The sequence below is a fragment of the Mesoplodon bidens genome (assembly GCF_964165515.1).
Source record: "Mesoplodon bidens genome assembly, chromosome: 15".
NCBI lineage: Eukaryota > Metazoa > Chordata > Mammalia > Artiodactyla > Ziphiidae > Mesoplodon > Mesoplodon bidens.
The window spans coordinates 65,563,500-65,589,288 of record NC_138171.1 but is presented as its reverse complement, the minus strand read 5'-3'; the positions used below and the strand labels follow the sequence as shown (position 1 = coordinate 65,589,288).

At 51.9% G+C, this 25,789-nt stretch overlaps 1 protein-coding gene across 7 annotated transcripts in view; it reads left to right on the top strand.

Moving 5' to 3' along the window:
* The window catches only part of CRAMP1 (cramped chromatin regulator homolog 1), a 60,851-nt gene that overhangs the window by 4,256 nt on the left and 30,806 nt on the right, over positions 1 to 25,789 (top strand). For all 7 annotated transcript variants that reach the window (XR_014017541.1, XM_081255539.1, XM_081255542.1 and 4 more), the window contains exons 3-6: positions 8,998 to 9,191; positions 15,064 to 15,217; positions 21,662 to 21,745; positions 24,936 to 24,984. Coding sequence is in view for 6 of the 7 variants with exons in the window: in XM_081255539.1 (XP_081111665.1) it covers positions 8,998 to 9,191; positions 15,064 to 15,217; positions 21,662 to 21,745; positions 24,936 to 24,984 (481 nt within the window). In the remaining variant the exon portion in view is untranslated. The remainder of the gene's footprint in view (positions 1 to 8,997; positions 9,192 to 15,063; positions 15,218 to 21,661; positions 21,746 to 24,935; positions 24,985 to 25,789) is intronic.

Genomic DNA, 25,789 nt, shown 5'->3' with positions numbered 1-25,789 from the left:
TGTTTTGTAAAAAAATAGGTTTTTGTTCCCAGTTACAGATAGGTGTAAGTTATCGTGTGTGAGCTGCTGTGGTTCCTTCAAGGGTTTGTTTGTAGCTTCAGAAGCCCTGGCTCTGGTGTCCAGTCAAGTTCTTGGCCTCATTCCTCTGGCCCTCTGACCTTGGTCTGCTTGCTTGACCTCAAGCCTGCTTTTCCATTGGAGAGGCATCCTCACCTGTGAAAGGAGGAACAGCAGGGACTGACTGCTCCACTCTCTCCATGTGTGGCTGCTAAAATGAAATGAGGCACCGGCGTGAAAGCGCTCTGTCCCCTGTAAATGGCTACCTGTATGTGAGGTGAAGTGATGCTGAAACTTCAGTTAGAATTTTGGCAGTCGGGTGAGGAGAAGTTTGCTTTCGTTTGCATACTTGAGTGTGGCTCGGATGGAGAAGGTTTCCTGGGTTAGCCTTGTGTCAGATCTGTTCTTGGTTCTTGCCCAAGGTGTGGCTTGGAGCAGCAATCCACTTTCCACTAGTAAAATGGAGAGTTGTTAGAATTTGTGCTTCTTGTGGCTTATGCATTTTCCTGTTTTAGCAAGCAGATGTTTGTTTAAGTGAATAATAAAGCTAAACTGTAATGGTGGCGTTTAGGAGAGGAGTCGAAAGCATGTTTCCTCTGCTTCACAGAACTTCTCGGCCTGCTTCTGGCCTTGAGCTTTCTAGTGAGGCTTCCTCTGGGATGTGCCCTGAGCTTCCTTTGGATGCACTCACCACGCCCAGGACATCCCCCCTCCTGCCTCAGGGCAACCTCTGCTTCCCTCACAGCCCCCTTAACAGGCAGAAAGAAGGTCAGTTGTGACAGCATGCCCGTAATCTTTGGAAAGGATTCTTGGAGGAGCTATTAGTCTTACAGGCCATGGAATTCTCCACCTGGAGTGATGAGCATGGACCAGTAAGGGAGTGAACAGTACTGGCATTTTACAGTTTTTTCACTTCAGAAAAATAAAATTTCCATTATATTTGAGAAATAATCACAGTCCAGCTGTGGGAGGTTCCTTTGGTTGATTACTTACCGCTTTCCAGTTTCAATTTTAATGGATGGAGAACTTTGCTGTGGGTTTGGGAGGAAAAGGCTTGTGGAGGAAAGGAAGTTCTCATTTGGCTTCTCTCCACACAAATATGTCTTTTCTTTTTTTATAAGAATAGACTCTTGCCAACTTCAGTAAAAAATAACTTTTTTTGTAGTACATGTCTGAATTAAATTCTTTTTGAGTTGGTAAAGGGAAGGTAGCAATGGTTTAGCGCAAGTGCACCAAGCATCTTGCATCTCTGTTGCTTAGCTTTTAAATGTGTGCAGACACTAAGGTTTGTTGTTCAAACAGCGTGCTCAACTAGACAGAAGGTAAGCTGCAGATCAGAAACCAGTGGATCTGCTTGATGCCAAAATAAATGCTCCTCTGGCACTACCGTGTGCCCAGAGTGGCCTGAGGACACACTTGAGACTGGATTCACAGTCTTTGGAAACACGGGCCGGGAAACAGCCCTCATGCCCTTCCCTGTTTCGCCAGTTCACAATCTGGGTGATTCGGGGCAAACTAGTGCATCTCAATTTCTTGGTCTATAAATGGGGATAATGCTAGTTCCTGCCTCACCGCAATAAATAATGCTGTGAAGCCCTGCGTGGCTGGTTAACAGGCTTCTCTTAGGGAAAATGTGCCTGGCTGCGAGGTCAGGGGAGCTGCAGGCTGAGTCTGAACAGGTGGACAGGGTGGGAGGAGGTCACCTGTCGGGAGGTAGGGGGTAGAGGTCCCAGGAATGCCCCCAAGCTGCTGCCCTGGCAGGACAATTGGGCTGAGGGGATGCCTGAGGTGGAGGCAGAGTCAGACCCTCCATTTCCATTGCTGTCCCTTTCCCTCCCCCACCCAGGAACTTTGTTCTACAGAGTCGGGGGAGCCAGTCGTAAGATGCACCGTCTCCACAGTCGGGTGGCGTCACCTGGCTTTACTTTACTTAATCAGTGAATCAGTGTACAGAAAGTATATTTTTCATAATCTGGGGCCTGCCTGTAGCTTCTAGGTGTGTTTTTTTTTTTTTTTTTTTTTTTTTTTGCGGTACGCGGGCCTCTCACTGTTGTGGCCTCTCCCTCCGCGGAGCACAGGCTCCGGACGCGCGGGCTCAGCGGCCATGGCTCATGGGCCCAGCCGCTCCGCGGCATGTGGGATCTTACCGGACGGGGGCATGAACCCGTGTCCCCTGCATCGGCAGGCGGACTCTCAACCACTGTGCCATCAGGGAAGCCCTAGGTGTTTTTAAAAGACATCTTATGAGGTACCTCACCCTGAGGCAGTCGACCTTTGGGAGAAGGGTGTCCTTTAGGGAAGAAGGGTGAGCCAGCAGTCAGGAGTCCCGGTTTCCCCACCCAGAGCCCCTGTGGCCAGTTCAGCTGGGGGCAGGGGAGAGGTGCTCGACCTGCCTGAACTTCAGGTTCCTTACTTTCAAAGTGGGTCGGGTGCGACAGCGGCTGAAGCTGCGCTTCCCTTAACTCAGGGGCGAAGGAGTCTGCTGTGCAGAATGACTGGGGTCCTGGGGTACAGTGCCCGAAGTCAGGGCAGTTGTCTCCCAGGCGGGCTCTGCTTAGCCCTTGCTTCTCGGAGGCCCCGGGCTTGGTGTGGCTTCACCTACAGTCTGCACTGCAGTCACTCTTGTCCTCCCTCACCAGGCACTTGGGCCAGGCCTGGGCGGCTGGGTGGAGAAGTCCCTGCTTCCTGTACCCTCCGAGGGCAGGGGGACACATCTGACGCTCTCGAAACCACCAAGGCTGGTGCTCTGTGGTTCTTGTGCCCAGTCTGATCCAGTACATGACGACTGTCATCCCAGTGTCCCACCTGGGCGGGGACGTCAAGCTCTGTGAAAGCCCTCAGACCTTGCTGGGAGAAGAGGAGGGAAGCCAGGACATTCTCCCACCTCTGTCCAGTACATACCTCACTCCTTGTGTGATGCTACTTATGGGGAAGACATGACAACCATGACACGTGGTCCTGTTGTGTGACACAGCTCCCCCCTGCCCCGGGCACAGTAGGTCAGGAGACCTGTGGCCCAGGCCACTTCAGAGACCATGATGTAGCCGTGCAGGACAGAGAGGAAAATACCCGTAAACCAGAGGTTCTGGGTGAATGATTCAGTTCAGAGTTGTACAGATGGCATTTGCTTCATGTCAAAGATGTGAATAGATAGTATGGACAAGTAGGTAAGGTAACAGTTGTGTTTTGGTTTGAAGGCTGAGCTAATTTTCAAATACTTCCTTGACTTTTAATGTCAACAGTAGTGTTGTTTCCATGATGTCTCGTGAGCGTCTGGAATTGTCTTGTGCCTGCCAACCATACATACTTCAGGATTTTCATTTCATATAGTACGTTGTGTCTTGTTTTGGTGATACAAAGATACAAGGATAGCAGAGGGGTGATTTCAGATAGCAGAGTCACAAATGTGAAAACCAGCTTCGTCCTGGATGGTGGTGTGCAGTTTATCACATCAAGTAACGGCGGTGTTCTTACCACTGAAGAACCACGTGTGAAATGCTGGGAGAAGAAGACGTTCCTGGGGTCTGTGGTTTGGTGGGAGATCAAGAATTACTTACAGAAACATTTAGGAAACCTTCACAGTATTCGATGAGGAGGGCATACGTTTTAGTAGGAACACAGGGATTGTGGTTGTGTTTTTCTCAAACGTTTGCGAGAGGAGCGAGAAGTCTTGGAGGGTGGCCGGCCCAGGTCTGCATGTGGAGGGCGCTGAGGGGGACCCGGGACAGGGGCCCTAGAGACAGATGGAGCGACTAATGCCCAGGAGGGATCCTGGTGGGAGGCCTGCAGCTCTCGGGGCAGCGGCGGGCCCAGGGGAGGCATTTGGATTTGTCTGTTGGGTGACACTCTGACTGGGAATTGGCTTGCTTGACGTCTTCCCCTCTGCGTGGCCCTGGTAGGGAGGGTGTCCCCTGAGCCACAGCTGTCTGTTCAGCATGTGACACGGATGTGTGTGTTATGAGAGGCACGGAAGCACCTCTGGGAGCCTTGGCATCGCACCTCCCGTCTGGACTGACCGCGACCTGAGGGTCCCGTGTTGGGACCGCATGGTGTGTGCCGCCCCTCCCGGGCTGTGCTCTCTGCTGCGCCAGAAGGTGCCCCAAGCTGGGGCGGGTGGGCACAAAGACACCAGGAATGCCCTTCTAGTCTAGAGCGGGTGGAGCTGGTCAGGGAGGCCCGTGTGTCCCCTCCTGCTGGGATGGACATTTCTGACGCCCTTGAGTTCGGCGGGTCTTCCGTCCCTCTGGGATTTTGATGTATCGCTTGGAGAGAAGTTCGGCAAGCTCCAGAGGAAGGCTCAGGACAGGATTGTGTGCTGTGATGGACTGTGACTACATCCTCTGCGTCTCCCCTAGTTAAGTCACAGCATCCTCTGGAGTCTTGAGCCCTGCCACTCCCTGGCTGGTGGCACCAGGCAGTCTTTGAACCTATTTCCTCATCTGTCACAGACTGAGGGGGACACTGAGATCAAGTTCCCTCTAGCTTCTGACTTTTGTGGCTCTGTGTGTCATAAATACCGAAGCAGCCTTGACACGGTGGCAGCCGACACGGTGGCAGCCACCACGATGTCATGTGTCCCAGGAGGACAACGCCCAGGTCTGGAGTGTGAGTCCGGGCCTCTGGTTTGGCTCCTGCTGCCCAGGGACCATACGGCTTTCCCGCCTTCAGAGCCTCCGTTTCGCCGTCCTGAAAAGAGGTGACTGCACGCCATGGGGACAGAAGGGAGGAGGCATCTGGACGTGCTCCGTGGGGCTCTGCACCTCCGTGTCCCTCACATCCAGGCCCACGGGCACGGTGGCAGGGTGGCAGTGTGTTGGGTAGGCTGCTCCACCTGCGTCTGGGCTTCCCTGGCGGGCAGATGGGTGGTTCTCTGCTGCTTGGGTGTTGGGAGGGTGCATGCGGAGGAGGGCGGGCAGTCGAGCTTGTCCGGAGTGGATGGATGGGCGGGCAGCGGAAAAGGTGGACCGAGGCCACACGTCTGTGTCCCTCAAATGTGAGCCCTGGAGAGTGGCTGCGGCGGGGTTGGTGGTCTGGGAGACCAGAGAGGGGGTGGTTAGAATCACCTTGCTCAGAGGTGGTGTGGAGCTGGCCTGGGAAAGTGGCAGCAGAAACGGGAAAGGGGAGAAGCCAGGTGGCCCCTGAGCGGCTAGAGGACTGTGGCTTGAAGTGGGTTGTGAGGGAAGGCACTGGGTCGCAGGGGCCTGGGTGGGTGAGGGGCAGGGCAAGCTGTGGAGCCCCCAGCCTGTGCCGTGTCAGTTCCCAAGCTCTCACTGAGCCTTTGCTGTGTGATGCCTGGTGTGGCTCTTCCTGCTTTCACAGAGCTCGCTGCGGGGCTCCCATTCTTGTGCATCGTTTCTCTTCTGGTTCCTCGGGTACTGACGTCTCATGGTGCAGACTCTCGCTAACCCTCTTTATGGCCTCAGAAACACAGACACAGGTAGAGTGTTGACTTCGGCCCTGTGCTTTTGGCTGGGCACACACCCACTCCCACCCCCAGGGAGAGCCCCCACGCCCACTGAGTCCTGTTCAAAACTGTCTCCCCCGCTTACCTTCCTGCTGCTTCTGTCCTCCTTACTTGCTTCTCTGTTTTCCCCCTTCGGTCATCACTGTTTTTGTCTGAACTTTTCCTGGGTCACCATCTCGTTCTACCAGTGTCTCTGATCCTGCTTCCTGCTTTTTTTTCTGCTTGAGCTGCAGCCCTTGAAGGAGCCTGACGTAAAGTGGTGATGCCTCTCCTCTTCCTCATCTGAAATTTCAGGGATGTACCAGGTGCCATGTTCTCCTTGCCCCCTAAAGTTTTGTGATTTTACTTTACTTTTAAAAAGCATTCAAGGTCTAGAATGACGAGCACCAAATGTTAGAAATGGTTGCCTGAGGGTGATTTGCTTTCTTTCCTGAAAGTTCGTTTTGCTTTATTTTCCTCTACTGAGGACATACCGTTTTTGAAACGAGAGCAGGAGAGGCTGAGCATCTGTGCAGCTGACCTCTGGCTGGGGGAGAGTGGCCCGCTGCTCTGCAGTGTGGTTGGCTGCCTCGTGGGCCTCCACGGAGCCACTTTTACTGTTGTACCTTCTTTCACATCTGCTGGTTTGGTGTATTCTGTGCGCTACCCCTTAGGTCCCTTTCAGCTCAGTGATGCTTCCATTCTGTTTTTCTTCACTGTTCATCCTCCGTGTCTCAGGTCACCAGTGAAATTTCACAAAAGCCAGCAAGACGTTTCCCTTATAGAATTTTTTTTTTTTCGGTACGCGGGCCTCTCACTGTTGTGGCCTCTCCTGTTGCGGCGCAGGCTCAGCGACCATGGCTCACAGGCCCAGCCGCTCCGCGGCATGTGGGATCTTCCCGGCCCGGGGCACGAACCCGTGTCCCCTGCATCGGCAGGCGGACTTTCAACCACTGCGCCACCAGGGAAGCCCGCCTTATAGAATTTTTAACAATGTGTGTGTGTTACTCTCAAGTATATTGACACCAGCGTGGGCTGGCAAAGGTAAACCTGAGCTGTGACTGTCAGCAAGTTGCCATTGTTTTGGAAAAAGAGAGTTTAGTGAGGGTTTTGTCAAAAGTTGAAAATGACACTGAAATCCTTTGTTGTGGGTGGTGCAGAGGTAGACAGACAGCCCTTCCTCAGATGAGTACACATGAGGAACTGTGGGCTCCAAATCAACCAGAACTTCTTTTGAGAGTGGCGTTTATTTATTAAATATTTATTTACTTGGCTGTGCCAGGTCTTAGTTTCGGCACGCAGGATCTAGTTCCCTGACCAGGGGTTGAACCCAGGTCCCCTGCACTGGGAGCGGGGACTCTTAGCCACTGGACCAGGGAGGTCCCAAGAGTGGAGTTTAAATGGCACTCATAACCCAGTCTTCAGCTCATAACAAAGTGTCTCTGACCTACTAGAAATGGAATGAAACTGATTATCCCTGTAAATGTGCTCTAAGTTGCCACACCTGTTGAAAACATCTCGCGATGTGCTAAGCTCATTAATTAGGTCGGGGTTTGGTTCGGTTTGGTGAGGAATGGACAAAGTCAGACCACGTGTTCAGTGCGTCCTTTGCCCACTCTGGAGCTCAGAGATCCTGAGGTGCAGTTCTGTTGTGCCTGCCGGATGGGAAGGGAGCAGCTGTGAAACGCTTTAAACCTGATTATGTCTTATTCTGTAACAGTGTGTTTAGGACCGTGAAGGTTGAACATTCAAATACAGTGCTGGCCAGTGGCACTTTCTGCAGTGATAGTAAGGTCCTGTGCTGTCCGGCACAGGAGCCGCTGGCCACATGTGGACACTGACGACTAGAAATGAGGCTGGTGTGACTGAGGAACTGGGGTTTTTATTTTATTTAATTTTAATTAGTATTTAAATTTAAATAGCCTTGTTAGTGGCTAATTGGGCACTACAGCTCTGATAAACAGTGATTTTGTTACCCACTCGTGTTGCTTTACGAAGGTAGCTCACTGCTAGCCTTATACACCTTTCCACATGAGAGAATCAAATGCATTCCATGTAGCCGAGTAGTTTTTTCTGCATGTATGAAAACATTCTGCTTTCTGATAGCTGACTGATGGGATCAGCTGTTTTCAGATACTCATGTTGATGTAATGACATGGACCCACAGCGCACAAAGACGCGACAAGATGTAAGAGGGGAGAGTGACCCCACCCCCCTGCCCCATACCCCAGGCAGCCCCTGCTCTTGTGTTTCTTCAGGGATAGTCTTTGCAAACATATGTGGAATAACGGACTTTTACTTTTTCATTTCTTTTATTTCTCATGATTGTCTTTCATCCCCTTTGGAGGCAGAGCCCTGTCAAGGGGGTGAGGGAAACGTGGCCCTGAGCCCCAGTGTGCACATGGCTGCCCAGGGCCCCCCCACCCCAGATTGATGAGGAAGTGGATCCTGATGGAAAAGCTCATGATTATCTCGTTAAGAAAGCATTTAACAATAATCTGTATTTGTTTAGCTTTTCCTTTTTTAAGTACTTTTATTTTTATGATATTCTTTTCACCCTTGTTGTTCAGAGTTTGCAGATTTCTCACCGTTGGATGGTCCTGCAGTTCCGTGAAAAGAGAATGCTGGTTATCACAGGGATATGCTGGGAGTTCCCCTTCCCTCTGAGAGGAAGGAACTGAGATGGGTGGGAGGATTGGGTCAGGTCGTAAAATTGTTATCTGTGACCTTTACCTCTGGTTTATTGCCTGCTTCTCCTGGGAGCACAGAGTTCTCAGTCCCGGCCGGCGTTTGGTGCCCCGGCGTTTGGTGCCCCCATGCTGTACTTTACGTGCTCTCCCCTCTCGGCAGGGTTTTCAAGGACTTGTCTTAAGATTAGGAACTGATGCTTTAAGAGCATTTGTGGGTTGTCGGTCACTCTCAGAACACCAGATTTTCTTGGTGGAAAGTGATCAGGAAAAAGGAGTTTTAAGACCTTTTTTTTTGGCCGCACTGTGCGGCATGTGGGATCTTAGTTCCCTGAACAGGGATCGAACCCTTGCCCCCTGCAGTGGAGGCGTGGAATCCTAACCACTGGACCACCAGGGAAGTCCCAGGACTTTTAAAAGGTGCTGAGGTATCACGTGGTCCATATTTAAGTATTGATTGTACCTCAAAGAAGGTAGTGTCTTATATACATTTAAATGTTTTCTTGAGTTTGAATTTCAATTTATTTGAAAAAATTATTTCACCTCAAACCTCAATTGAGAAGGAAAGACGCCGTGCGGTTTTCGTTCACAGCGGGAAAGGAGCTGTGTGCTTCGGCGGGACCTTGTCCTTGTGCTTTGGTGGTGCCACATAAATGCTCTCCTTTTACTCACTGTTTAAACTTTCTCTCGAGAGTCAGAGGTCAGGGCAGGACAATGTCACTCGCTGGTGGAGCTGGGGGCGGGGCCCGGGTGGGCCCCAGGGCAGCCCGCTTTCGGACACAGATGGCCATATGGTTCTTTCTTTCGAAGGAGCTGACGGTGGCGGATCATCAGCCGGAAATGGGTCTGGGGTTGCCCCCGCTGCCCCTGCAGGGGGCTCTCGCTCCTCCTCCCGGAACTTAGGGTCTTCAGGCGGTGAGAAGGAAGAAGGCAAGAAGGTGCGGCGGCAGTGGGAGTCGTGGAGCACAGAGGACAAGAACACGTTCTTCGAGGGGCTGTACGAGGTGAGTGGGTTCTGCAGCCCAAGGAGGCAGCTGAAGCTCCTGGCCTCTTACCCCTTGCCTGTGGGTCCCCAGGCACAGGCCTTGACCTCTGACCTTGGCCCTTTACCTCCTCACCCTGACTTTCAAAGCTGTTACTAGTGAGGTGGCTGTTAGGAAGTGTTTTCGTTTGCTTCTTTTCTAAGAATCTCTGAAATATGTTCTGGCCTGAAGAGTGGTGCCCTTCCCTCGGGGCCTTCCCCTCGCAGCTGAGTGGGCCGATTCAGGAGGGATGTCCCCGAGAGGGAGGGGCCAGGGGACACTTGCCACATCAGTCAGAGCAACCAGCACAACCCAGAGAGACATCACAGCTGACTGGGGACAGAGTGGCAAGTCCTAAACATAGAGAAGCTCCTCCCCCATCCCACGGCCCAATGAAACGGCCGTGCTCCCTGCCAGCCATTTTTACTTCCGGGTTTTGTTTCTTCACATCTTCGTAGTTATAGAGAACATACTTTTTATTAACGTTAAATGCATTTTTCATGGTGTTTTGTAGTTCTTTTACTCAGTATTTTTTTAATGCTTATAAATGTTCTGCTTCAGATGAAGGCAACTATGACCCACATGCTCACTGCCTGTTTTGGTAAATCAAGTTTTATTGGAACACAGCTCAGCCTCTTCACTTGTACATTGTCTTTGACTACAGTGTGGTTCCTGCAGTACCTGTGGCCCTGCAACACCTAAATACTTACCCTCTGGCCAGTCCTTGTTCTACTTAACCATTTTTGTATTATTGATTGTTGTGGTTCCTTCTAGATTCTGTTGTAAATAATGCTACCGTGGACAGCTTTGTGCACATTCCATATTTTATTTAGACTTCTTCTTTGGGTTGTAGTATCAAGAGTAGGTTACTTGGTCAGTGAGCCTTATTCTTTTACTAGTGAACTAATTGGAGTGATAGAAAAGTCTAGCCAAGCCTGTGAAACAAGGCTCAGAGGAAGGAGGCTTTGGAACTGAAACCATGGAGTGTTCATAGATCAGGAGACACCTGACTGTGAGCAGAGAACAGGACGCAGAGCCGAGTTCAGAGCTTTCCTGTGGCTGGCCTGCCCCTTGCGAGGTCGATGGTTCAGTTCTGCCCTTCCTGGCTGGAGGAGGCCACGTGTTGGTGCTGCCTGACTCTGTTGTCCGAGGAGAGAATGAAATGTCCACGGGAGGCTTGTTCCAGTAGACGCGAAGTCATTCAAACACATTCAAGTGTGTTCCTTTTCTTCCCTGGACAGTTCTAGGGTAAAGTACAGAGGCTGTTCTTTTATAGATTGTATGCCCAAATGGTGCCTTCTTTAAGCTGTTTGTTAGGCATAGAAGACTTGTGATTCCTGGAGTGTTCTCAGAATCAACAACCATTTCTGACTCTCACCTGAAATAGTTACTGCTTTGGTGTGGCCCCTCTGTCTTGGGGAGAAAGTGGGCTCTGCAGGCAGTCTGGCTACTCGGTTGCAGGAGCGTGGGGGAGACATGGTTGTTGATGAAAAGCAGGAGAAGAAATCCGTGTTAATGACCTGCCCTTACCTTTCTTCAGGGGAATTAGTTCATTCCCCTCTCATCGGGCTAGCCTTCTTGTTTTACCTTTTCTACCAGGTAGGTGTTTTGAGGTCTCCTGAAATCCTTGATTAATAATAATAATAATAATAATAATAATAATAATTGGCTATTCAGGTCACTTAATGCTTTCCACTGTTGGTACTATCGGTGTATCCCAAATAGTATGTGTGTGTATGTGTGTGTGAGAGAGAGAGAGCGCGCGCGCGCGCATGCACAAGTGTGGGCTTTATGTCTGTTGTCGCATGTGTCTGACCAAAACTCAGTGGGGGGGGAGGGAGAGGGAGAGGAGGGAGGGGGAGGGGGAGGGAGAGAGGGAGCGCATGCACAAGTGTGGGCTTTATGTCTGTTGCTTCGTGTGTCTGACCAAAACTCAGTGGGACTCTGGTGGGGCCTTGATGACCGGCTGGTCGGCTAGGGCGTATGTAACCACGAGCATCTTCACCTGTGGGGCGTGGTGCTCAGCACAGGCCTCTGCAGTGTTGATGAGGGTCTTCCCTGCCTTTCTGATGCACTCTCGTCTGACTGAGCTATGCCTCAAGTGACGAGACCCAGCTCAGAGCAGTGCAGAGGGGCAAAACCGAGCATTGAGCAGCTCTCAGAACTGAACTGGGAGGGAGCCGGAGGGGCTGGATCAAGCCTGACTGTGTGCAGGGACTCCCACGGTGTCACTGGGCCTCTGTCTGTCACCCCGTGTGTTGGGGGTGACATTTCTGTGCTTATTCTCTCCTGCTTCAGATGCTCCCCAGGGGCGAGAGTGCCTCCCCAACCCCTCCTCCATGCTAGTTAGGACAGTTCTGGGCACAACTCAGCTTGGCTGGTCCCATCCCAGACTCCTCCCTGTGGCCAGGGGTAAAGGTTGTGGCCCCCATGACAGGGAGCTGGCGGGAAGACCAGTGGGATGAACGCCTGGACCAACGTGGTTGTCCTCGACATCCTCTATACTCCATTTCACAAAGCCTGTTGCCGACTTTTCCTTTTCCCTTCTTACGTCTGTCTGTCCGTATTGCTGTCCAGTCTTGATTCCTATCTTACTCGCAGCCGCGTGGCCAGCATCTTCTGCTTGCTTTTCACTGGGTCGATAATTGCTGGAGGCCTCATCTCTGCTGTGCTTCCCCTCCCGTGTTCTGTCTGCACTTCCCAGTGTCCTACAAATCCAGCTGCTGGGCATCTCCTGTTTCCTGCCATCTCTGTGACAGCTGTACGAATACTGCGAGTTCTCGTTTCAGTCTTTGAAATGTGTGCTTCACCTCCTTACAGTTTTCTCTTTCAACTTTGCCTTTTTCACTGTTGCTGTTGTTGCCACCACCCTTTATTTACCTAGTTCATGGCTAAGTATAGAAATGCAAAGAAGTCCCCCCTAAGGGGCTGGCAGTCTTACTGGGAAAACGTAACAGGCACAGGAGAAGTGGGACTCTCAGAAGGTATATGCTGACAGATGCCACAAGAGTTCAGAAGGCAGCGTCCTTTGAGAACACGGGATGAGGAATCGCAAAGCCCAGATTCTAGTCCCCATCTGGGCCGTCAGATCACCTCTGGGTTCGTTAACCCAGCTATGAAACGAAGTCCTGAGATTTAGAGGCCATGTGTGTTTGCGTCACAGTTCTAGTCAAGAGCTGAGGGGAGTTTTGTGGGGGAAGTGGTGCCTGAGCTGGACGCTGGAGGAAGGCACTTCAGGTGCAGCTCTGCCTTGCTCTGGTTCACCTCCATTGCTTCTTTTAAAACAGTGAGTGAGCTTTTCATTCTTTCAGGATTTTTACTCTTTGTTTTGGCTGCACCGTACAACATGTGGGATCTTAGTTCCCTGACCAGGGATCGAACCCGCGCCCCATGCAGTGGAAGTGTTTAGTCTTAACCACTGGACTGCCAGGGAAGTCCCATAGCATCTTTACTTTTTGACCTTAAATTTTGAAACGATTTCAGAGTTGGAAAAAGCTGCAAAAAGAGTACAGAGAACGCTCACATGCCCTTTACCCTGCTTTCCTGACACCCACGTAACTGCAGGGTGACCAGCAAAATGAGGAGAGTTAGTGTAACGTCATCAGTATTTGCACTGATGTCCTATTCTGGTTCAGGACCCCACGTTGCATTTGGTTGCCATGGCTCCTGGGTCCTCCCACCTGGGACAGGTCCCTCAGTCTTCCCTTTTTTTCCTGGTCTCTCACGACCTTGACATTTTTGAAGATTCCAAGTCTGTTCATTCATAGAGTGCCCCTCATTGAGCTTACCTGATGTTTCCGCACGGATAAGTTCATGTTTTGTGTTTTCTGTCAAGAGTACTGTGAGATTGCTGTGCATCATTGGTGCATCCTGTCCAGAGTGTGCAGTGTGATCTGTCTCAGGCCTGGCTGTGTGAACCTTGATCACTGCATTCAGGTGGCATCTCCCAGGTTCTCCACTGCCAAGTCTTTTTTTCTTTTTTTTTTTTTACTTTGAGACTACGTAAATACCCTGTTTCTCATCATTCTTTCTCCCACTAATTTAAGCAACCATTGCCTCTTCTTACCTGGAACAACGATTACTGTGGTGTTTACCCAGTGATGACCTGATCCTGTTATTCTTTCTACATTTATTAAGTGGAAATCCCATGCAAGGAAAAGCTCTCCCTTCTCCTCCATTTATATATTTATTCAATTATTTCTTTATACCTGTATGGACCTAGGGATACTTATTCTCTTCCATGGGTCATAATCCATTCATATCATTGTGATTTTGTTGCCCAGATTGTTCTAAATTTGCCCACTGGGAGCCTCTTCAGGTTGGCTGCTGTGTCATTCTAACATGTTCCCCTTACACTTTGAGCACTTTCTCACTTTCTGGCACCACAAGATATTCTGGACTCACCTGGTATTTTCCCTGCCCCAGACCTGGCCATTTTTCCAAGGAGCCGTGGTTCCTTTTGGAAAATGGGATTTAGAAACCAAGATCTGGGTACCAGAGGTGCTCATTGCTGCTAGGGTGCTGTTACCTCCAGGTCCTTCCCAGTGCTTCTTGCTGGCTTGGTTTTGATGAGAGTATCAGTAGTTGATGAGTAGTATCAGTAGTTGGTTCTCGTTGCATCAATACCAGAACAGCACTGATGGGGACTGTGTTCTCTGGAACATAAATTCCATTCTGAAAATCTAAGATGTACTCAGCTTTTGCATGGAGGTGTTGAAGGAAGGCCCACAGATGTATTCAGAGCATATTCTGCATGATTCTCTTAATAAACGTTCATATTTGTTATCCGTGTTCGAACATAGAATACCTTTTGTATGATCAAATCAGTGAAGCTGTTTCTGAATAGTTGATGTGTTGTTTTATTTTAAGATGCCAGATATACAGCACCCTGAGCCCCTCCATCCTTGTGTTGTGTCTTCTGATTATTGTCTTCATGGGGGTGGCTCATTTCATGGGCTCTAAAGAACTCTGGAGATTAAGCCCTTTGTCTAAGTGATGAGCTTCATGTTTCTACTGCTCTGGGGTCCTTGCCTCATTGGTATCCACGTGCTATGATAGTTCTGTTGCTGCATTATCCACTATTCTAGTTGAAACCTGAGGTTCTGGGGAAGCCAGGTTGAAGCTCATGCACAAGTAGGAGCCATGAAGGACACTTGCTTAACCACAGCGGTCCCTTTTCTCCCTTTTCAGGAAGTGTCTTCATTGTACAGAAGGCTGCCTTGTTGTAACCTCGTGGGTTGTTTTTTTTTTAACATCTTTATTGGATTATAATTGCTCTACAATGGTGTGTCAGTTCCTGCTTTATAACAAAGTGAATCAGCCATACATATACATATATCCCCATATCTCCTCCCTCTTGCATCTCCCTCCCACCCTCCCTATAACCTCGTGCTTTTTTTTTGAAGTTAGCTTTATTATCACCCTTTGTGTTATTTTATAAAGTATTAGACAATCTAGTTTTTTTATAAATTTATTTATTCATTTATTTAATTTTTGGCTGTATTGGGTCTTCGCTGCTGCACACGGGCTTTCTCTAGTTGCAGTGAGCGGGGGCTACTCTTTGTTGCGGGGCACAGGCTTCTCATTGTGGTGGCTTCTCTTGTTGCAGAGCACAGGCTCTAGGCACGTGGGCTTCAGTAGTTGTGGCACACGGGCTTCAGTAGTTGTGGCTCGCGGGCTCTAGAGCGCAGGCTCAGTAGTTGTGGCGCACGGGCTTAGTTGCTCCGTGGCAGGTGAGATCTTCCCGGACCAGGGCTTGAACCCGTGTCCCCTGCATTGGCAGGCGGATTTTTAACCACTGCGCCACCAGGGAAGCCCCTAACCTCGTGCTTTTAATGTGGACTTTCTTTTCCAGCATGGGAAAGACTTTGAAGCGATTCAGAACAACATTGCTCTGAAATACAAGAAGAAAGGCAAGCCCGCCAGCATGGTGAAGAACAAGGAGCAGGTCCGGCACTTCTACTACCGCACGTGGCACAAGATCACCAAGTACATTGACTTCGACAACGGTGAGTGCCTAGGCCGGCTTCCTGGGGCCAGAGGTGGGGTGGCTTCTGGTCCAGGAGCGTGGCTTCCGCAAACCTGCAGGCCACACCTCTGGCATTATTCTCACCCAGCCACACGGCCTGGGATGTACTCACCTGTGGTGCTTTGGCTGACAGGAGGCCTCGTAACTGGTGGTCAGGCTGAGTTACAAGGAAGCCTGTGGTGTCTGAGTCCCTGGTCCGCTCCCCCCCGGGAGGGAGGGCACTGTGGTCCAGAATCATACCTCCCCATTGCCCGCCCTTCTCCCAAGGGAGCCCCAGTGGGGTGAGGGTCAGGCAGGGCCTGGTGTGCGTCGGCCCGGGTGGAGGGCTGGCGTTCCAGGGCTTTTCCCAGGCTCTGTATTTGAGTCCAGTTTGCGTGGCTCCATCTTTAATTCATGAGTCTAGGTCATCGCCAGGTGCAGTTCTGACTTCCTGCTCAGAGCACCTCTGTCCTAAGGGGAGGCATTGCTGCCTCCTGTGTCCACACGCTGGGAGAATCATGTGTCTGTGTCGTTCCTGCTGCTTCTCTCGTCGATTGGTGTCTCCACATGTGTGCTTCCACCGACTGCACTGATTTCTGACACACCCTCCAAATAACATCAGTTCTGATCCAGAATAATCGTGGTTGCTGTGGTCACGTCACTCCCCTTTGAACCTTTGCCTGTACCCTGCAGGTGTTCTCTTGGCCAGTCAGTGTGTCCTAGCCTCCCCCCGCTGACCCATCTGGCTCTCCTCGCTGGCTTTCCCTTAGGTCGGGATGCCAGGGCCAGGGATTCCTCCTCCGGCCTTAGAAAGGCCCAGAGACAGTGATTCAAGTTGTCTTTTTCTGTAAAAGGTCAGATGGTGAATATTGATATTTTTGGCTTTGGGGTTTTATGGTCTTTATTGAAACCACTTCACTCTGCTTTCTAGCTCATTGTGGATAATACATAGAGGAACGCATGTTGCTGCATTTGCCTGTTTACAAAGAGAGCCCTTGGGCCGGATCTGGCCTGCAATTTGCCGTCCTCTGCCCTGGAGAAGTCCTTCCTCCCTGCCATCGGCCAGCGCTGGGGCTCTCAGGGACTGGGAGGTCCCAGGGTCTGGTGACGGTTGTTATGGTCACTGCATTTCCCATCTGGTTCTGTCTTTTTTTTGGTTTTTTTTTTGGCCACACCACGTGGCTTGCAGGATCTTAGTTCCCTGACCAGGGACTGAACCTGGGCCCCAGCAGTGAAAGCGCAGAGTTCTAACCACTGGACCGCCAGGGAATCCCCATCTGGTTCTGTCCTACAACACTGTCCCCTGAATGTATTTCCCTTTGAATCTTTGGGGGCATCTCTTACTCACCTGTCACTGTTTCTGGTTCTACTCCGAGCTTCTCAGATCTGTCCTTACCGTCTGGCCTGCCTTGGTCCTGCCCTAGACCAGTGCTGCTCTCCCACTGTCTGGTCCTGCCCTTCCTAACCCAGCCTTTGAGCTGTGAGATCCACACAAAATGCTCATCTGCCCGGCTGCTCCCTTGCCTGAGCCCCCTCCCTCTGCCCCACCAGAGGCCCGCACCATGACCTGCCACGGCCCCGGGAATGGAGTCACCTCCCTCCTTACCTGCACTTTCCTTCACACCTTGACTCCTGCCACACTCCTGCCACTCCCACTTGGTCGTCCTCCCTAACCTGTTCACCAGGACTCAGCTCCTGTGTCAGTTGTCCCAGAAATCCTCCCCTGAATCCTCTCTTGTCCCCACTGCCGCCTGTGTTGGGCACGTGGCGTGCTCTTCCCTGGAGGTGCCTGTAATGCGCTTGCTCGGGCAGAGGAGAAAGCCCCGGCTCAGCGGTGGAGGCCCTGGCCCCTGTCCATCCCAGCGATGCGGGGAGTGGAGGTGCGAGTCCAGGCAGCATCCTCTTCCCATTGTACCCCTCTCGCTCTGTCTCTTGACTTCTGCCTTACAAGTACTGTTTTCACACCACCTTTTCATGTTGATGTAGAATTTCTCCATGTGTTTGTTTTTTCTTTTTCTTTTTTTTTTTTTTTGCGGTATGTGGGCCTCTCACTGTTGTGGCCTCTCCCGTTGTGGAGCACAGGCTCCGGACGCGCAGGCTCAGCGGCCATGGCTCACGGGCCCAGCCGCTCCGCGGCATGTGGGATCCTCCCGGACCGGGGCACGAACCCGTGTCCCCTGCATCGGCAGGCAGACTCTCAACCACTGCGCCACCAGGGAAGCCCCATATGTTTGTTTTTTAAATGACATCTGTTTTAGTTTTTTCAATATTGGTAAGTTTTCTTAACCTAATGCTTGGTGATCAGTTCTTTTTTTAATTAATTAATTTTTTATTTATTTGGCTGCGTCAGGTCTTAGTAGCAGCATGTGGTATCTTTCGTTGCGGTGCACAGGCTTCTGTTTGTGGCACGTGGGCTCAGTAGTTGTGGCATGGCATGTGAGATCTTAGTTCCCTGACCAGGGCTTGAACCTGCGTCCCCTGCTTAGGAAGGTGGATTCTTAACCACTGGACCACCAGGGAAGTCCCTCCATGTGTTTTTTTTTTAACATATATATATATATACATATATATATATATGTATATATGTATATGTATATGTATATGTATATGTATATGTATATGTATATAGTTAGTTAGTTAGTTAGTTAGTTATTTTTGGCTGTGTTGAGTCTTCATTTCTGTGTGAGGGCTTTCTCCAGTTGTGGTGAGCGGGGGCCACTCTTCATCGTGGTGCGCAGGCCTCTCACTGTCGCGGCCTCTCGTTGCGGAGCACTGCTCCAGACGCGCAGGCTCAGTAGTTGTGGCGAGCGGGCCCAGTTGCTCCGTGGCATGTGGGATCCTCCCAGACCAGGGCTCGAACCCGTGTCCCCTGCATCGGCAGGCAGATTCTCAACCACTGCGCCACCAGGGAAGCCCCTCCATGTGTTTTTTACTAAATGTATTTGTTTGCATGGAGATACTACAAATGAATACATTTTACCTTTCCTTTTGGATTTGCAAGTCACTTATAGTGTTTTTAAATAACGCAGGGTGGATATCTTTATTCATATAGCACTTTTCATATAGCACTTTTTTTCAGATAAATTCACACAATTGAGGTAAAATTATACTAACGTTACTGCTAATTGTCTCATTGTGAGCATCCCGTCACAGCACTGTCTGACAACCCTCCGGGAAGATGCGTGTCCGGCCCTCTGTCCTGGGGGTCTGTCTGCCTCTCCCTGCATTTCCCATCTGGTTCTGTCCATGACAAAGGCAGAAAGGAGCACCTGACAGACGAGTGCATGTTGCTCTGGGCAAGTCCTATTTCATGTGAGGCCCCACGTGCAGTGCCTGCTTTCTGCTGAGTTTATGACCTCACCGAGGTTCTCTCTGGCCAGTTAAATCCTTTGGCTTCTCACTAGTCTTTTTAAGGTATCTTTCCTGCTTAAAAGCCTTCTGCTTCAGGGGCCACCCATCCAGCCTGACATCTTGATGAGGAAGATACAACACAAACAAAATGGTGGCTCCAACCTCTTCTAGTGCCATATCTATGTAGTGAGGTTGCTGCTCCTTCTAAGGACCCTGGGAAGTGGGCGCTCAGTTTCCATGCTTTGCAGCAGTCCCTCGGTCTGACCCACAAGTCTTTTACTACTGCTGTGTGTGTGTGTGTGCGCGGGCGCACGTGCGTGTGCTCTCAGTGTCCATGTGGCCATGAACGTAAGCCTCTCAATGGCTGTGGTGCATTGTGGCAAGTCGGCAGCATTTTGTTCTTTGTCAGGCCATCTCCACGGAGTCTGTGTGTCTGCTGGCTGTGCTCATCCTTAGCTCAGACTGTTGCTCACATCCCTGGTTGATTTGAAAATATCGACTCTGGTCCTGTGCGCTGTTGTTACTATCTGTCGTCATCACGAACACCCTCCCTCCCTCCAGGCTGGCACGCAGAAACGAGTTTTAGCTGTTTGGCTCTTTCTCTGTCTTCCGCATTTCTCTTTTTTGTTGTTACATAGTCTGTTCTTTCTGAAAGTCATTCCACAAGAGCAGGTCTTTCATCTGCTTTGGCTGGTCTCGAAATACTCTCTTCCAATGTGAAGGCCTCAGCAACAGGAGAAGGGGAAGGGGGTAGGAGGAAGCTACCTGGAGATCAGGCGGTGGGGGGTCATTCCCGGGGCCGTGCTCTAGCAAGTTCTGTGCTTTCACCACCACCAGGCTATGGGCAGAGTGGACCACCCAGGCTCCCGGTGTGGACATGGTGCATCGTCTGCCCCGAGGTCCAGAGGCGTGTCGCAGGGTGGCCACACTGAGCTCTGTGGGACATCTAGAGTGGATGTGTCTTTCCTGGGCATTTTTGTCACCTCCCCCTGCTGGACAGCCTCCTAAACTCCCCTCTCCCACTGGAGGTATCATTCCCTTTCAGCCCTTTTTCCAACTTGGATGAAGGGTGGATGCATCAGCCGCCCTCAGTTCCACAGTCAGCTCTGCAGGGTCAGCCCCACCGGGGCCATTCTCCCTTCTCTGCAGTGTCTTCTTTTTTTAACTCTTTTTAAAAAAATTTATTTATTTTTGGCTGTGTTGGGTCTTCATTGCTGCACTTGAACTTTCTCTAGTTGTAGTGAGCGGGGGTTACTCTGCATTGCAGTACACGGGCTTCTCATTGCAGTGGCTTCTCTTGTTGCAGAGCATGGGCTCTAGGCACGTGGGCTTCAGTAGTTGCGGCACACAGGCTCAGTAGTTGTGGCTTACGGGCTCTAGAGTGCAGGCTCAGTAGTTGTGGCACATGGGCTTAGTTGCTCTGTGGCATGTGGGATCTTCCCAGACCAGGGCTCGAACCCTTGTCCCCTGCATTGGCAGGCAGATTCTTAACCACTGCGCCACCAGGGAAGCCCCTCTGCAGTGTCTTCTGCCTGACCCACATGCCCTTGGTGTCCCGGTGTGGCCCCATGGGAAGTGCCTTCTTTCTGTTGAGCCGAGGTCTGCACGGAGGTCTCTCGCTGGTCCTGATCACCTTTCAGAGCTGGTGGCAGCCGGTTGACCGTGTGAGGCCAGAGGCCTGCCCGCCTCTTGGTGCTGCACTGGTGGTCACACTGGGTTCCACGCTGTGCAGCTGTTTCGCAGCCCCTTCCCCAGCCCCAGCAGCCACGGAGCCACAGATCTTTGTCTCTCCTGGACGCTTCATATCAGTGGAGTCATACAATGCAGGGCCTTTAGTGTCCGGTTTCTTTCACTGAGCATGATGTTTTCCAGGTGCATCCAGGTTGTAGGGTGTGTTAGGCTTTTTTAGGGTCCGTTCATTCCTTTCTATGGCTGAGTACTGTTCCATTGTCTGAAAGCCCACATTTGTTTATCGACTGCATGGTGGATCGTAAGGTTCCCGAGTAGTGGTCCCTGTAAGAGTACGCTGAGTCTGTCGGTCTTTCTCTCAGGAGAACCTTCGGGAATGGTTGGCGTGTGATGTTAGCAGAGCCCCGGGCTCCTCAGAGGCTATTCGAGGTTCAGAATCCTTGTTTTAGGTCATTCACTCAGAACTTTACTTTCTATTTACTAATATACTTTTCTTTTCCTTTCCTATTGTTGTAATCACACACAGCCAAATCTTTGAAAGGGGGTCTCTGGGGAGAGAACAGTTGTGAGAGGGACACATGGCAGTGGTCACTGCCCTGTGAGATGATCGGAAAGGGGCCAACTGGGCAGTAACCAGACTTACAAGGCGCTGTCAGGCTTGGCTTCACATAATACACTCAAGGTAACAGTGGTTTGAGCACGTGAGAATTTCTTTCCTGGCATCAGAGACGCCTGCAGGTAGGTGTCCAGGGCGGGCATCGGGGCTGAATCAGTCTATTACAGAGCCTCTGGAGCCTCCGTCAGCACTTCTGCTCATACCTGGTGGTGTGGTCTCCTCCAGCCACGAGCAGGCTATACATGGGCTGGCTTAACCCTGGGTGTTGCCTCCCAAATCACACTGTGGTCTGCTGCTGACAAGCAAGGGGGCGTCCAGAGCACTCAAGCCGCATTTCCTCTTCCTTCTGGCCCCAGGCCTGGGGCGAGTTGTCTGTCATCCCAGGAGGCATGAGAGGTGGGCCTCCTTGGTTCCCGTGCTGCCAGCCCCTCGTGGAGGTTGGGTGGGTTCTGTGCTCAGAGAGGTGGTCCTGACCCTCCTCTGCCTCGCGGAAGCCGGCCATGCTGGACGTCCTGTTTTCCCCTCTGGGGACGTTGCTCTGCCTGTTACAACTAGTTTTCTAAACCACTCCCTTTTTCTCTTTTAACTTTTTATTTTGAAAATTGCAAAAACAGCACCATGTTGCCGTGTACTCTGCCCAGTGTCCCCTGATGTTAGCACCCCGTGGTTCGTGGTGCAGTGGTCAAAGCCAAGAAATGTCCCCCCGCACCCTGGTGTGCACACAAGCTGGGCAAGCCCCGCACGTCTGTGTTTTCTCCTTCTAAAGCCGCAGCCTTTCTTCATTTTCAGTGTTCTCTCGCGGGCTGAAGAAGTCGTCCCAGGAGCTGTATGGCCTGATCTGCTATGGGGAGCTGCGCAAGAAGATCGGGGGCTGTGAGTACCCTTTGCTCAGGGGCGGCCTCCTCCCAGCAGGGCCTGCCTGCTATCCTCTTACAGTTGGGAGTTTTAGTACTGGGGGCTCTTCTGTTTTCTCTCCGACTTACATTTTGAAAGCATTTTAACGTACAGAACGTTTTAATATACAGAAAAATCGAAGGAGAACGTAACAACCCCCACATACCATCATTTAGATTCATGGGTCCTGAACCTTGGCCTTGTTTGTGTTACTGTCTCTCCCGTTCCTGTCCCTCCTCCACACACTTGCATTTTTTCTTGCTCAGCTGTGTGACTGTAAGTTGCAGACGTCTGAGCCCACTCTAAACCCCTCAGCCATTGGCCCCAGTGAACGAGGACATTCTCCTGCATGCCCAGCAAGCACATTTAAGATTTATCAAGTGGGTACCACAGCCTCACCTGGTATTCTGCCCAAACTCAGATCTCCCAGTGCGTCCCACCATGCCGGGCAGGACATGCCTATTGGGAACAGTGCCCGCTCACAGCTGCCGTGTCTTTTGAGTCTTGACCTAGAACAGCCCCCACTTTCTGGCCTTTCCCGACCCTGGTACACTGAAGGGTCTGGGCCCCTCCCTTTGCCTTGCTCTGAGCATCTCCTTGTAACTAGATTCCTTTTAGATGCACAGGTGCTCTGGCCTCCCCATGTGACCACAGACAAGAGGCCTCAGCCTCGCCTCTCCAGCCCCCAGTTGTCCGCCTGTCACGTGGGTTGGAAGGGCACACACACGCAGGACCACTCTGAAGATTAAATGAGACACTATGAGATGATTATAAGCTGTCACCTAACACGTCATAGCCGGACAGGAGGGCCGGCAGGGTGGGCATTCCCAGGGTGACCCGCCCTTCCTGAAACAGGCAAGAATTCCAGGAGCCTCCAAAGGAAGGGACAGGTGGCCTGGCTCCCCGCCCCATGCTCCTGCAGGCTGACGACTTACTTAAACAAACCCCCAGCTCCTGCTTTGAGTGCTGTTGAGGGGGCTCTGGGGCCCCACCCCCTGGTATCCCTGCTTCCTTGTCCGTCCTCCTTTCTGTCCTTGCCCTAAAATATTCCCGGTCCTGGCAGCATGTTGGGGTCCCATCCTCCATCTCCCACATCCCAGCCCGAGTGCTCCCCACAGGAGGCAGGCCTCATTCTCTTGTCAGCTTCCTGTTACCCTTGGGGTGTCACCTGGATCCCCCGACCCAAGAGGCCTCTGCACTTGGACTTCAGCCCGTCTTCCTGCCTGGCGTCCCCTCCAGCTCATCTGCTCCTGGTCCTGCTAGTGACACCTGGTTGGTCCCTCTTGGTCCAGCAGCACTCGAGTGCACGTGTGCACACATATGCACACACACACACACGCATACACACACATCCCCGTGAGGCCCCACCTGGGCTTGGGGCTCCCAAAGCTGCTTCAAAGCACTCCTCCTTGGTGGGCCCCTCCCTCTGAGCCCCCACTGCACCCACCCACTGATCCACCTGCTGGGACACTATTGTGTCCTCTGGTGAAGGTTTGTGGAGGAAAGAGCTCGCTGGGATGGGCAGTTGTCCGCGTGCCCTGCACACAGTGGTAACCCTTTCTGGGCTACTGGGAACATGTGTCTGAGCTCCAGTGGTCAGAGCATGCTCTTTGTTAACATACTTTTTGTAACTGAGGTCTCCAGACATCCGATTCTTAAGACATAGACTGAGTCTCTGCTGTGTTCCTGGTCCTTTGACACACCCCACCTTGTGTCACAGCAGCTGCGTGAGCTGGGCGGCGTTCCACCTTGAAAAGGGCCTGAGGACCCTCAGTTTTGATGGAAACGGATGACTATTCAAGCCTCCTGGGCTATTGAGTGACAAGTCACACTTTGCCCCAGGCCTGGTGCCATGCGGGTATCAGGAGAGGCCGGGGAAGACCTCGGCTGTCTGCAGTCCTCACCAGTTGGTTGAAATGGCTTCTCTTCAAAGGGAGGTTCCTTGCATGGTGCCCCCATCTGGTGACTTGAGCCCCGAAGTTGTGGTGGTCCCACCCTCCGGGCCTTCTGTCTGTCACTCCGTCCATCCAGGCTGCCGGATGCAGGACCCATGGGCCCTTCCCTCCCCTTTGGTCTCAGCTCACAGGTCCACGAACGTCCCCGACAGGCTGGCTCTCGTGTCACATGCTCACGCATAGCCCCAGCGGTCACTTACACTGACTGTGCTCGTGTGGTCCATGCTGTTGGAGGGCAGGGCTGCGTCTGGCTTGTTTAGGGACAGGGTCTGTGTTTGCCCTCCCTGGTGCCAAGCACTATTTCCTGAAGATCCGTTTCCATCTGGCACATGTCCCTTCAGCCTGCTGGGCTTCCTTCAGGCTTTCTCACCCTGCCTCTGCCAGCTGTGAATTCTTTCTGTTGTCATTTATCTGAAAAGTCTTTACTTCATCTTTGTTCTTAAAAGGTATTTTTGCTGGATGACAGTTTTTTCTTCATGGCTGAGAGGTCACTGGCCATTTATGTCCTTGTTCCTCTGTAGGGGATACATTGTTTTTCTCTGGCTGCTTTTAAGGTTTTGTCCTTGTCTTTGGTTTTCAGCCTGGCTGTGTGTTTGTGACCCATTGTGTTTTATTCCCCAAATATTCAGCAGGGTTCAAAGAATCTCACAGTGGCCTGCACATACGCACCACCTCCATCCTCCTTTTACCTGGTTACTACACTTCCTGTCTCGTGTGTCCTGAGGGCAGCAATGAGTGGGGGATGGGGCAGAGGAAAGGGGTGTCCGCTCTAGTAAACACGCAGGGTGTCAGTCCGTCGTTCAGAGCTGACGGAGCCGGGCCCACAGGTAACCCAGGAGCCCCGTAAGACAAGAGTGCATGGGGCAAGGTGGGCCCAGAGAAAGGGGAGTCTCTGAACGAGGTGGTTGGGGGCGAGTGGCAGTCCAGCGCAGCAGGGGGTCTGGGGCGTGGGTTTGGAGGCATGACGAGCTGTGCAGAGGTGGGAGTGGTCCCCTCCCCGAGGATGTCCAGGTGGGCAAAGACAGTGCTCTCAGCACAGGTGACGTGTGCGGGCCCTGGGGGAGGGCTTGCAGCTAACATGGGGTCTTACTGTGGAAGACCTTGACTACCCCGTTGAGCAGTTTGGAGTCTGCGGTGGAGATTATTATGTGGGGTCTTGCTGGGCTTTGCTCCTGACTACTTGATGCTCACGTGTGTTTGTTTTTCCATCAAAGGTATGGATGACAAGAACGCCACGAAGCTGAACGAGCTCATTCAGGCTGGGTGAGTAGAGCTGTATGTGAGGCAGGCTGGCTCCTTGTGGGAATTTGCTTTTCTCTCAGATATAGACCTCAAAATATGTTCAGTTTTCTCCCCTTTTCTCAGTGAGGACCATTAAATCCTGAAGTCCTCAGTGTTAGCCCTGACACCCTCACAGTTAAGCATCTGCCCGTGAGGAGGTGGCCAGCCCGGGGGACTGATTGACCTGCCCCCAGCTTCTCCCTGTCCTGGGGGCCCCGTCCTTGTTCTTCTGCGGGTCTCCACTCAGCCCTCACCTTCTCACCGTCCCACTCTTTTCCTCAACCTTGTGCATTTCATGGTGTGGGGGTCTCCTTTACTTCTAGAAGGCCTGCCCTCCCGGCCTTCCTAGTACATGTTTCTGGTCCTCCCGCGCTTCCTCTGCCCGCCCTTCCTCCTTGTGCCTCTCGAGGTCAAGCTGAGTCTGACTCTGTTCTGCTCTCACACTCCTGGCCTCCCGATCACACAAAACCACTGGAGACCCCCACGCAGCTCTGACCTGACTTCTGTGACCGTTTCTGCCCCAGAGAGGCCGCACCAGGACTTGCTGCATGGAAAAGCCACGGTGCCCTGTCCTTGCGTTGCCCAGTGGCCCTTTGGCTTGCCCGCTGCCCCCTGCGCTCTGACAGCCTTGCTAGTAGGTCCCTGGGCTCTGGCCAGGTGTCTGACCCTGAGCTGCTCTCCAGCTCCCGGAACTGCCCTCCTGGGGCTGTCTCGGCACTGCCCCCAGGCTCTCCTGTCCCTGCACCCTCTCCTTTGGCTACTTTAACTCTTCCCAGGGCCTCTGTTA